The following is a 13668-nucleotide window of genomic DNA, read 5'->3' as shown; positions in this document are numbered from 1 at the left end:
TTTTAAATGGCAGTGAGCGAAGTGACTTTCTTTAACCAGAAGAAGGTGGCTGTTCCATTCCCATTCACAGAACTGACCTGCTCCTGCCCAGGGAGGGGGAATCTGGAAAAGGGAGGGATGGAGAAGGCTGATGTCACACAGCCCTACATAAAAGCCTCCTTTGGGATCCTACAGGCAGTTTGGAAGCAGCTGGAAGAATGAGTTAGGTCCTGGTTGTGAGATTTTTTTTTTTTTTAAATCACACACAGACACAGCTATTGAGCAAAATGCAGACTCCACAGAGAAGACCAAGCCTCAGACCTTTCAAGCAAAGAAAGAGCTCAGGTAAAGTTCTCAGAATAGCTGGGTTTTGGCCCTTGAGACAGGGAGACAAGAAGATACAGGCTTCTGTTCCATGCTGACGTGTTCATTTAATCTTAAATGTTCACAGCAACCAGAAGGGAGGAAGTTGCTGGAATCCTAGTGAAGTTCCCTGGCAAGATCCCGGTAAGACATTGAACGCCTCAGGGGACGCCTGTGATATCCTGTTCTTTGAGAAAGCAAAACCCAGGGAGAGACCTTCAAGTTGGCAGAAGAGTAAGACATGGAGATCACCTTCCTCCCCACAAATACATCAGAAATACATCCACATGTGGAACAACTCCTACAGAACACCTACTGAACAATGACAGAAGACCTCAGACTTCCCAAAGGCAAGAAACTTCCCCACGTACCTGGGTAGGGCAAAAGAAAAAAGAAAAAGCAGAGACAAAAGAATAGGGATGGGACCTGCACCAGTGGGAGGGAACTGTGAAGGAGGAAAGGTTTCCACACACTAGGAAGCCCCTTCACTGGAGGAGATGGGGGGAAGCTTTGGAGCCATGGAGGAGAGCGCAGCAACAGGGGTGCAGAGGGCAAAGCAGAGATATTCCCGCACAGAGGATCGGTGCCGACCAGCACTCACCAGCCCAAGAGGCTTGTCTGCTCACCCGCCGGGGCGGGCAGGGACTGCAGCTGAGGCTCAGGCTTCAGAAGTCAGATCCCAGGGAGAGGACTGGGGTTGTCTGCGTGGACACAGCCTGAAGGGGGCTAGTGCGCCACAGCTAGCCGGGAGGGAGTCCAGGGAAAAGTCTGGAACTGCCTAAGAAGCAAGAGACCATTGTTTCGGGGTACGCGGGGAGAGGGGATTCAGAGCACTGCCTAAATGAGCTTCAGAGACAGGCGTGAGCTGCGGCTATCAGCGGAGACCCCAGAGACGGGCATGAAACGCTAAGGCTGCTGCTGCAGCCACCAAGAAGCCTGTGTATGAGCACAGGTCACTTTCCACACCTCCCCTCCCGGGAGCCTGTGCAGCCTGCCACTGCCAGGGTCCCGTGATCCAGGGACAACTTCCCTGGGAGAACAAATGGCGTGCCTCAGGCTATTGCAACGTCACGCCGGCCTCTGCCGCCGCAGGCTCGCCCCGCATCCGTACCCCTCCCACACCCCCACCTGACTGAGCCAGAGCCCCCAAATCAGCAGCTACTTTAATCCCGTCCTGTCTGAACAAAGAACAGATGCCCTCAGGTGACCTACACGCACAGGCAGGGCCAAATCCAAAGCTGAACCCCAGCAGCTGTGCGAACAAAGAAGAGAAAGGGAAATCTCTCCCAGCAGCCTCAGGAGCAGCAGATTAAATCTCTACAATCAACTTGATGTACCCAGCAACACCGGAATACCTGAATAGACAACGAATCATCCCAAAACTGAGATGGTGGACTTTGGGAGCAACGATATATATTTTTTCCTTTTCTCTTTTTGTGAGTATGTGTATGCTTCTTTGTGTGGTTTTGTGTGTATAGCTTTGCTTTTACCATTTGTCCTAGGATGCTGTCTGTCTGTTTTTTGGGTTTTTTTAGTATAGTTTTTAGCTCTTCTTATCGTTGGTGGATTTGTTTTTTGGTTTTTAAATATCTTTGTTGGAGTATAATTGCTTTACAATGGTGTGTTAGCTTCTGCTGTATGACAAAGTGAATCAGCTATACATATACATATATCCCCATATCCCTTCCCTTTTGCATCTCTCTTCCTCCCACCCCTCTAGGTGCTCAAAAAGCACCAAGCTGATCTCCCTGAGCTATGTGGCTACTTCCCACTAGCTATCAATTTTACATTTGGTAGGGTATATATGTCCATGTCACTCTCTCACTTTCTCTCAGTTTACCCATCCCCCTCCCTATATCCTCAACTCCATTCTCTATGTCTGCGTCTTTATTCCTGTCCTGTCCATAGGATCTTCAGAAACTTATTTATTTAGTTTTTAGATTCCATGTATATGTGTTACCATACGTAATTTGTTTTTCTCTTTCTGGCTTACTTCACTCTGTATGACAGACTTTAGGTCCATCTACCTCACTACAAATAACTCATTTTCGTTTCTTTTTATGGCTGAGTAATATTCCAATGTATAATATGTAATATTCCACATATTTATCCATTCATCTGTCAATGGACACTTAGGTTGCTTCCATGTCCTGGCTATTGTAAATAGAGCTGCAATGAACATTGTGGTACATGACTCTTTAAAATTATGGTTTTCTCAGGGCAAATGCCCAGTAGTGGGATTGCTGGGTCGGATGGTAGTTCTATTTTTAGTTTTTTAAGGAACCTCCATACTGTTATCCATTGTGGCTGTATCAATTTACATTCCCACCAACAGTGTAAGAGGCTTCCCTTTTTTCCACACCCTCTCCAGCATTTGTTGTTTGTAGATTTTCTGATGATGCCATTCTAACTGGTGTGCGGTGATACCTCATTATAATTTTGATTTGCATTTCTCTATTGACTAGTGATGTTGAGCATCCTTTCATGTGCTTTTTGGCAATCTGTATATCTTTTTTGGAGAAATGTCTATTTAGATCTTCTGCCCATTTTTGGATTGTGTTATTTGTTTTTTTGATATTGAGCTGCATGAGCTGCTTGTAAATTTTGGAGATTAATCCTTTGTCAGTGGCTTCATTTGCAAATATTTTCTCCAATTCTTAGGGTTGTCTTTTCATCTTGTTTATGTTTTCCTTTGCTGTGCAAAAGATTTTAAGTTTCATTAGGTCCCACTCATTTATTTTTGTTTTTATTTCCATTTTTCTAGGAGGTGCGTCAAAAAGGATCTTGCTATGATTTATGTCATAGAGTGGTCTGCCTATGTTTTCCTCTAAGAGTTTTATAGTGTCTGGCCTTACATTCAGGTCTCTAATCCACTTTGAGTTTATTTTTGTGTATGGTGTTAGGGAGTGTTCTAATTTCATTCTTTTACATGTAGCTGTCCAATTTTCCAAGCACCACTTATTGCAGAGCCTGTCTTTTCTCCATTGTATATCAAAAGTAAGGTGACCATATGTGCACGGGTTTATCTCTAGGCTTCTATCTTGTTCCATTGATCTATATTTCTGTTTTTGTGCCAGTACCATACTGTCTTGATTACTGTAGCTGAAGTCCAGGAGCATGGTCCTAGAGCTCTGTTTTTCTTTCTCAAGATTGCTTTGGCTATTCAGGATCTTTGGTGTTTCCCTACAAATTGTGAAATATTTTGTTTGAGTTCTCTGAAGTATGCCATTTGTAGTTTGATAGGAATTGCATTGAATCTATAGATGGTTTTGGGTAGTATAGTCATTTTCACAATGTTGATTCATCCAATCCAAGAACATGGTATATCTCTCCATCTGTTTGTATCATCTTTAATTTCTTTCATGAGTGTCTTATAGTTTTCTGCATACAAGTCTTTTTTCTCCTTAGGTAGGTTTATTCCTAGGTGTTTTATTCTTTTTGTTGCGGTGGTAAATGGGAGTGTTTCCTTAATTTCTCTTTCACATTTTTCATCATTAGTGTATAAGAATGAAAGAGATTTCGGTGAATTAATTTTGTATCCTACTACTTTACCAAGTTCATTGATTAGCTCTAGTAGTTTTCTGGTAGCATCTTTAGGGTTCTCATGTCATCTGCAAACAGTGACAGCTTTACTTCTTTTCCGATTTGGATTCCTTTTATTTCTTTTTATTCTCTGATTGCTGTGGCTAAAACTTCCAAAACTATGTTGAATAATAGTGATGAGAATGGACAACGTTGTCTTGACCCTGATCTTAGAGGAAATGCTTTCAGTTTTTCACCATTGAGAATGATGTTGGCTGTGGGTTTGTCATATATGGCCTTTATTATGTTGAGGTAAATTCCCTCTATGCCTACATTCTGGAGGGTTTTTATTATAAATGGGTGTTGAATTTTGTCAAATGCTTTTTCTGCATGTATTGAAATGATCACATGGTTTTTATCCTTCAGTTTGTTAATATGGTGTATCACATTGATTGATTTGTATATATTGAAGAATCCTTACATTCCTGGGATACACCCCAGTTGATCATGATGTATGATCCTTTCAGTGTGCTGTTTGATTCTGTTTGCTAGTATTTTGTTGAGTATTTTTGCATCTATGTTCATCAGTGATATTACCCTGTAGTTTTCTTTCTTTGTGTCATCTTTGTCTGGTTTTGGTATCAGGGTAATGGTGGCCTTGTAGAATGAGTTTGGGAATGGTCCTCCCTCTGCTATATTTTGGAAGAGTTTGAGAAGGATAGATGTTAGCACTTCTTTATGTTTGATCGAATTCGCCTGTGAAGTCATCTGGTCATGGGCTTTTGTTTGTTGGAATATTTTTAATCATAGTCTCAATTTTAGTGCTACAGATTGGTCTGTTTATATTTTCTATTTCTTCCTGGTTCAGTCTCAGAAAGTTGTGCTTTTCTAAGAATTTGTCCATTTCTTCCAGGTTGTCCATTGGCATATAGTTGCTGGTAGTAATCTCTCACGATCTTTGGATTTCTGCAGTGTCAGTTGTTATTTCTCCTTTTTCATTTCTAATTCTATTGATTTGAGTCTTCTCCCTTTTATTCTTGATGAGTCTGGCTAATGGTTTATCAATTTTGTTTATCTTCTCAAAGAACCAGCTTTTAGTGTTATTGATTTTAGCTATTGTTTCCTTCATTTATTTTTCATTTATTTCTGATCTGATCTTTATGATATCTTTCCTTCTTCTAACTTTGTGGGTTTTTTGTTCTTCTTTCTCTAATTGCTTTAGGTGTAAGGTTAGGTTGTTTATTTGAGGTGTTTCTTGTTTCTTGAGGTAGGATTTTATTGCTATAAAATTCCCTCTTAGAACTGCTTTTGCTTCATCCTATGGGTATTGGGTCATTGTGTTTTCATTGTCATTTGTTTCTAGGTATTTTTTGCTTTCCTCTTTGATTTCCTCAGTGGTCTTTTGGTTATTCAGTAGTGTATTCTTTAACCTCCATGTATTTGTATTTTTTACAGATTTTTTCCTGTTATTGATATCTAGTCTCATAGCACTCTTGTCGGAAAAGATACTTGATATGGTTTCAGTTTTCTTAAATTTACCAAAGGTTGATTTGTGATCAAGAAGATATGATCTATTCTGGAGAATGTTCTATGATCACTGGAGAAGAAAGTGTATCCTCTTGTTTTTGGATGGAATGTCCTGTAGGTATCAATTAAGTCCTTCTTGTTTAATGTGTCATTTAAAGCTTGTGTTTCTTTCTTTATTTTTATTTTGGATGATCTGTCCATTGGTGAAAGTGGGGTGTTAAAGTCCCCTACTATGATTGGATTACTGTCGATTTCCCCTTTTATGGCTGTTAGCATTTGCCTTATGTATTGAGATGCTCCTATGTTGGGTGCATTAATATTTACAATTGTTATATCTTCTTCTTGGATTGATCTGTTGAGCATTTTGTAGTATCCTTCTTTGTCTATTTTAATAGTCTTTATTTTAAAGTCTATTTTGTCTGATATGAGAATTGCTACTCCAGCTTTCTTTTGTTTTCCGTTTGCATGGAATATCTTCTTCCAACCCCTCACTTTCAGTTTGTATGTGTCCCTGGGTCTAAACTGGGTCTTTTGTAGACAACATATATATGGGTCTTGTTTTTGTATCCATTCAGCCAGTCTATGTCTTTTGGTTGGAGCATTTAATCCATTTACCTTTAAGGTAATTTTTTTTTTTTTTTTTTTTTTTTGCGGTACGTGGACCTGTCACTGCTGTGGCCTCTCCCGTTGCAGAGCACAGGCTCCGGATGCACAGGCTCAATGGCCATGGTTCATGGGCCCAGCCGCTCTGCGGCATGTGGGATCTTCCCGGACTGGGGCACAAACCCGTGTCCCCTGCATCAGCAGGCGGACTCTCAACCACTGCGCCACCAGGGAAGCCCAAGGTAATTATTGATATGTATTTTCCTATTACCATTTTCTTAATTGTTTTGGGTTTGTTATTGTGGGTCTTTTCCTTCTCTTGTGCTTCCCGCCTAGAGAAGTTCCCTTAGCATTTGTTGTAAAGCTGGTTTGGTGGTGCAGAATTCTCTTAGCTTTTGCTTGTTTGTAAATGTGTTAATTTCTCCATCAAATCTGAATGTGATCCTTGCTGGGTAGAGTAATCTTGGTTGTAGGTTTTTCCCTTTCATCACTTTAAATATGTCCTGCCACTCCCTTCTGGCTTGCAGAGTTTTGCTGAAAAAATCAGTTGTTAACCTTATGGGGATTCCCTAGTACATTATTTCCTGTTTTTCACTTGCTGGTTTTAATAGTTTTTCATTGTATTTAGTTTTTCATAGTTTGATTAATATCTGTCTTGGTGTGTTTCTCCTTGGATTTATCATGTATGGGACTCTCTGCACTTCCTGGACTTGATTGACTCTTTCCTTTCCCATATTAGGGAAGTTTTCAACTATAATTTCTTCAAATATCTTATCAGTCCCTTTCTTTTTCTCTTCTTCTGGGACCCTTATAATTCGAAAGTTGGTGCATTTACTGTTGTTTCAGAGGTCTCTGAGACTGTCCTCAATTCTTTTCATTCTTTTTTCTTTATTCTGCTCTACGGTAGTTATTTCCAATATTTTATCTTCCAGGTCACTTATCCATTCTTCTGCCTCAGTTATTCTGCTATTGATTCCTTCTAGAGAATTTTTAATTTCATTTATTGTGTTGTTCATCATTTTATGTTTGCTCTTTAGTTCTTCTATGTCCTTGTTAAACGTTTTTTTGTATTTTCTCCATTCTATTTCCAAGATTTTGAATCATGTTTACTATCATTACTCTGAATTCTTTTTCAGGTAGAGTGCCTATTTCCTCTTCTTTTGTTTGGTCTGGTGCGTTTTTACCTTGCTCCTTCATCTCCTGTGTGTTTCTCTGTCTTCTCATTTTGCTTAACTTACTGTGTTTGGGGTCTCCTTTTCACAGGCTGCAGGTTCGTAGTTCCCATTGTTTTTGGTGTCTGCCCCTAGTGGCTAAGGTTGATTCAGTGGGTTGTGTAGGCTTCCTGGTGGAGGGAAGTGGTGACTGTTCTGGTAGGTGGGTCTGGGTCCTGTCTTCCTGGTGGGCAGGGCCACATCCACCAGTGTGTTTTGGGGTGTCTGTGAACTTAGGATGATTTTAGGCAGCTTCTCTGCTAATGGGTGGGGTTGTATTCACGTCTTGCTAGTTGTTTGGCATAGGGTTTCCAGCATTGTAACTTGCTGGTCATTGAGTGGAGCTGGGGCTTAGCGTTGAGATGACAGTCTCTGGGTGAGCTTTCGCCATTTGATATTACATGGAATCGGGAGGTCTCTGCTGAAGCAATGTCCTGAACTCGGCTCTCCCACCTCAGAGGCACAGGCCTGACACCAGGCTGGAGCACGAAGACCCTGTCAGCCACCCAGCTCAGAAGAAAAGGGACAAAAAAAGAAAGAAGGAAAGAAAAAACTAAAATAACATAAAATGAAGTTATTAAAATAAGAAATATAAAAAAAATTTTTAAACAGAATGAAAGAAGAGAGCAACCACACCAGCAAACAAATCCACCAATGATATCAAGCGCTAAACACTGTATTAAAACAAAAAAAGTGGACAGAAGAACCATAGGACAAATGGTAAAAGCAAAGCTATACAGACAAAATCACAAGATAAGCACAACTCAATAAACCCACATTTTCCAAATAATCAATGCCAATGTTATAAAATCATGCATGAGTAAAAGATGCATACAAAGTACAATATGGACCAATGGACTGTAATGTTACACAGAGTATAAAAAGTCAATTTATATGGTTTCATATTCTGCATTACAACTAACTTTTAAGAAACTACCACTTGTTGAAATTTGGTGTAAAATAAAAGAAGAAAAATATCAATTAAATAAAAATGCTATTATGCTAAAATGCATTTTCCAATTACAAATACATGTGGGGCCAGATTTTCTTCATATAACTCAACCAAAGCAACATTTCATAACAGATCAAACACAGAAGCAGATATAAGAATATTCTTATATCTTATATTATTATAAACACATGAATGGATGCTCAACATCACTAATCATTAGAGAAATGCAAATCAAAACTACAATGAGGTATCACTTCACAGCAGTCAGAATGGCCATCATCAGAAAATCTACAGACAATAAATGCTGGAGAGGGTGTGGAGAAAAGGGAACCATCTTGCACTGTTGGTGGGAATGTAAATTGATACAGCCACTATGGAGAACAGTATGGAGGTTCCTTAAAAAACTAAAAATAGAACTACCATACGATCCAGCAATCCCACTACTGGGCATATACCCTGAGAAAACCATAATTCAAAAAGTCATGTACCTCAATGTTCATTGCAGCTCTGTTTACAATAGCCAAGACATGGAAGCAACCTAAGTGTCCTTCGACAGATGAATGGATAAAGAAGATGTGGCACCTATATACAATGGAATATTACTCAGCCATAAAAAGAAATGAAACTGAGTTATTTGTAGTGAGGTGGATGGACCTAGAGTCTGTCATACAGAGTGAAGTAAGTCAGAAAGAGTATACAAATACCGTATGCTGACACATATATATGGAATCTAAAAAAAAAAAAGTTTCTGAAGAACCTAGGGGCAAGAAAGGAATAAAGACTCAGATGTAGAAATTGGACTTGAGGACACGGGGAGTGGGAAGGGTAAGCTGAGACGAAGTGAGAGAGTGGCATGGACTTATATATGCTACCAAATGTACAGTAGATAGCTGGTCAGAAGCAACCACATAAGACAGGGAGATAAGCTCAGTGCTTTGTGACCACCTAGAGGGGTGGGACAGGGAGGGTGGGAGGGAGATGCAAGAGGGAGGAGATATGGGGATACATGTATATGTATAGCTGATTCACTTTGTTATAAAGCAGAAACTAACACACCATTGTAAAGCAATTATACTTCAAGAAGGATGTTTTAAAGAAAAAGATGTGTTACATATACACAATGGAATATTACACAACCATAAAAAGGAATGAAATTGGGTCATTTATAGAGACTTGGATGTATCTAGAGACTGTCATACAGAGTGAAGTAAATCAGAAAGAGAAAAGCAAATATCGTATATTAACGCATATATATGGAACCAGAAAAATGGTACAGATGAATTGGTTTGCAGGGCAGAAATAGAAACACAGATGTAGAAAACAAACGTATGGACACCAATGGGGGAAAGTGGCGGGGGCGGGGGTTGATGGTGGTGTGATGAATTGGGAGATTGGGATTGACATGTATACACTAATATGTATAAAATAGATAACTAATAAGAACCTGCTGTATAAAAAAATAAATTAAATAGAATTCAAAATTTCACAAAAAAAGAACCCAGCCAATGACTTCCTTCTCTCTATTCCAAGTTCCTAAGACATAGAGAACTGAGGCATATTCTTTGGCAGTTTCTTCAGAAGAGATGAAGGTCGACACTCTTGACAGGTGACAGTGGAGCGCTATCCCAGGGAGAAGCTCTTGCCCTCACTGGACAAGACCAAGTTCCTGGTCACACAGGAGCTGACCATGACCCAGTTCCTCAGTGTCATCCGGTAGGTAACAAAGTGCTCATGGGGGTGTGTGCTGTGTGGCCCTGGGCTTTTTGGAACAATGAGAGATGGGATATGGCAGAGAGACAAGGAGAAGGATTTGTGCTTCACCTTTTCTCTTCAACTCTGCCTTTAAAAAGGATGATCTCATGATCAACCAATTTTAAAAAGATGTCCATTACCTTGCTACAACACTAAAATAAGTGAGAGCTCCCAATTTTGATGTACCAGCTATATTTTCTTTTGCTTCAACATTTTAGTGGTACTGTGTTTTAATTTCTGTCTTCAAATTTCTCTAAGAATTTTTCAAAGGAATCTTTGGAAAATGGTCCAAAGCCCTCTGTTTTCAAGATTTTAAAAGCCCAGTGACAGCATTTTACCTCTAAATATTTTCCCCTTTGTGGCAGGGCTTTGGATTATCCAGTGTTGTTTAACCACGTTCTGAAACTATTTCCTCTCCCACCCACAACATAAATTTAGCCCCTCCTAGCTGAGACTGGGGGTGTACTGGCTGTGCCTCTAACGTATGGTCTGAGGGTGGTTAGATAGGGCTAGCCATTACCAACAGATTCAGCTTGCTCTGCTATCAAAACAGTCTAAAGTTTGAGGATGACTGGGCTAGAGTGGGGAGGTGGAGGCATCTTGGGTCGATACGGCCAGACACTAGCCAGACAGAGGTAAGAAAGGCTATGGATCAGGGGTCATTCCCTTCCAGGTTAACTTTTTCCCTTCCTGCCCCCCCCCCACACACACCCTCTTCCGCAACCCAGGAGCCGCATGGTCCTTGGGGCCACTGAATCCTTTTACTTGCTGGTGAACGACAAGAACTTCGGAAGTATGAATGTGACCATGGCAGAGATCTACAGGGACTACAAGGATGAGGATGGCTTCGTGTACATGACCTATGCCTCCCAGATATTTGGCTGCTTGGGGTCAGCAGCCCCCAAGGATGAGAGCAACCTTGGGGGCAGGCCCTGCTATCCTCTATAATACGTATCCTCTAACCAATGCATTCACCAATGCAGGAGACACGGACCTCTTCCTGTGTGTGCAGTGATGGTCCAGGGGGCAAGGACGCCCTGCAGTGATCAGCACCGACCATGACAGTGAGGCAATGCCTGCCCTGTTTGCTTTTTGTGCTCGTGCTCTTTGGTGGCTCTTGAGAATTTTGTAAATAGTAAGTCTTTTCTAAGTGGTTAACTTGTGCAATGAGCTGGGGAGGTATTTTAAGCGTCTCCTCTGGTGGAAGCCAGGCTAGAGTCCCTTGAGGGGTTTGATCTCCCTGTTGTGTGCAGGAGTCACGTGTATGCTCGGGCATGGAGAAACTGAGATGTGTGGATAGTCTCCGTGGAGCTTAATGCAACCAGTGTGAACTGCCTCATGGTGGGGATGGTGGGGGGATGGGCACAGAGGGGAAGTGGTCTTATCTGTGTCATTAAAGAGATTATTGTTATTTCCACAGCATTCACTTGACTCGGTTATTTCCCCTTATATTCTTTTAGTCTGTCTATGCCACACAGATTTATGCCAAAATTGTTACTGCTCAGTTTCAAATAATTTAAATGATTAGTTTTCCTTGCAATAGAATTTTTTAAATAATGAATTGTGTTTAAATCCTTATTATGGGGCTTGGGGCTTATGCTGACAGAGTGGAGCCAGCAGCGCCAGGATGGTGCTTCTGGAGAGAGAGCAGTTCCTGATGGAGCTGACCAGGCTCTACCAGAAGCGCCGGTTGTCGGGCAGCGTGTGCATCACCTGAAGAAGTATGATGGTCGAACTAAATCCATTCCAAGGAAGGGTTCTGTGGAGGGCTTTGAGCCCTCAGAAAACAAGTGTCTGTTAAGAGCTACTGATGGGAAAAAGATCAGCACTGTGGTGAGCTCCAAAGAAGTGAATATGTTTCAGATGGCTTGTTCAAACCTATTGAGAGCTAACATGGATGGGCTGAAAAAGAGCCAGAGTAAGAAGAGCAAAGCAGCGCAGTGAAGGGCACCAGGTTTCCCGCTTTCACCAGCTAACCACTGAATTGCTATTTTTCCTTTGGTTTTTACTTTTGGCCACAAAGCTGGGTTTCTGATTCCCCTACAGTAACTGTTTTCATGTGAGATTAGGGTCATTTTTGGATGGAGGAAGGGCTGTAGTGTTTACAGGGTAGTTACAAGAAGCCAGTTTAATTTAGGTCTGGCTAAGTGGTCTGTGTTGTATGGTTGTATGTTTCTGGATAATAGTTTACAGTCTCTGTAGCCGTCTGTGAAGAGCACTGTATCATTAAACCAGTATTTATCAGCACTGACCATCTTTTATTCCTTTTCCCACCCCATAAAACGTTTCTGGCAATAGCTCCTCATTTTGGAATGATGTGATTATGAACAGGCTTTAAGCCCTGTCTTATGGGTTACTGGAATTGAAACCTGACAGTTTTACAAAAAGTTGTGTTATTTCATGGGTATTTTTCCCAGTTTGCTGTATAATTTTATCATCATAGTTTCTCTAGCAAATTTGAATGAGTTCTCATAGCCAAATGAGAGTTTGCTTAACCAAGCTAAGGATAAGCCTATTACAAAATCATCAAGAATAAAAATTCCAAGTTAATGATGTTAAAAAAAAATCCTTATTATGGGCCAGGCATTGTTCAATGCACTCTACATGTATTAAGTCCTCATAATCATTTTATCTGTTAAGTATTATTACTCCCATTTTAAGGATGAGGAAATTGGGTCAGAGAAAGGTCAAGAAACTCACCTAACAACTAGCAAGTAGCAAAACCAGGTTTTGAAATCAGGCAGACTGGCGTAGACTGGCTTATCCCCTCTACCAGTCTTCCTTTCTTCACTTGGTGAGGACCTAGTAGTGCTTGAATTGAAGCTGAGTTACACTTGCTTACTACCCCGCATGGGAGACAGGGTTGTGAACACAGAACTGCGGAGGAGCTTGGTCACATAAAAATAGTTAACGGGGAGCGTGGGGGAGCCCGAAGGAGGGAGAGCTTCCAGGGGAGTGCAGTCTGAACTGGGTTTGGAGAAGGAAAAAGTAATTTCATGAAAAAGGATAATTTTTTTTTTTAACAGCAAAATGGGTTTATTCCTGAGCAGCAAAGAATTGTAGTTTGGGACGTGCAACTATGGCAAACCACATGCAAGTCTGGTAAAACAAAGGAGAGGGAAGTCTTTTATAGAGGAGAAGGGGAAGTTAGGAGGGGTTGTTATGAACAAATATTGTCTGAGTTGTGACCGTCTTTCATTGGCTGAGCTGTTGCGAGAAGAAAATCTTGCTGGTGACAGTAGTGTCACTTCCTGCAGGAGATGCAAGATACCATCTCTTTCTGTTGGAATCTGTATTGACATTGAGTGAGAGCTCCCCCTCTGGCCTCCTGACTCCATTTTAGTGAAGTTTCCCTTTATTAATTTGTTTTTTTTGTTTTTTATTCACTTATGGTGAGTAAACATTGATTAAGCATCTCTTGTGTGCCAGGCGCTTCAAAGAGCTGGAGCTACAGCAGCAAACAAGACAAATAAGGGCTCAGCCTCATGCAGCTCTCTCCAGTGAGGGAAGAAAGAAAACACAGAGAAGCATTATAAGTGGTATGAAGGCCAGGAGACAGGGTCCTGGGACTGAGATGGGGAGATACCTTACCTTGGTGGTCAGGGAGACCTTGCTGAGGAGTGACAATTGAAATGAGTCCACAGGAGAAGGAGCGAGCCCTGCATAGATGTGGGGGAGAGCTTGTACACTTTGCAGGAAAGTGAGCTGTGATGTTTTGATTTCCAGTATTTTTACTGATGCTTCTTCCCTACATGTTTT

General features: G+C 41.1%; 1 protein-coding gene and 1 pseudogene across 2 annotated transcripts; both read left to right on the top strand.

Moving 5' to 3' along the window:
* Positions 1-266: 266 nt before the first annotated feature.
* MAP1LC3C (microtubule associated protein 1 light chain 3 gamma) lies at positions 267-10857 on the top strand (the record flags this gene model as incomplete). Its single annotated transcript, XM_082677985.1, has 4 exons — positions 267-324; positions 431-486; positions 9764-9870; positions 10638-10857. 4 exons carry the CDS (start codon positions 267-269, stop codon positions 10855-10857), a joined length of 441 nt encoding a protein of 146 aa, XP_082534111.1.
* A 679-nt stretch (positions 10858-11536) lies between these two features.
* Positions 11537-11853, top strand: LOC309835070 (signal recognition particle 14 kDa protein-like; annotated as a pseudogene). The gene has a single exon. The product of its transcript is annotated as a signal recognition particle 14 kDa protein-like (transcript).
* The last annotated feature ends 1815 nt before the right edge of the window (positions 11854-13668 follow it).

Source organism: Grampus griseus (genome assembly GCF_964374135.1).
Source record: "Grampus griseus genome assembly, chromosome: 1".
In the NCBI taxonomy this organism is placed as follows: Eukaryota; Metazoa; Chordata; class Mammalia; order Artiodactyla; family Delphinidae; genus Grampus; species Grampus griseus.
The sequence above is the reverse complement of the archived record's forward strand: the minus strand, read 5'-3'. Positions and strand labels throughout refer to the sequence as shown.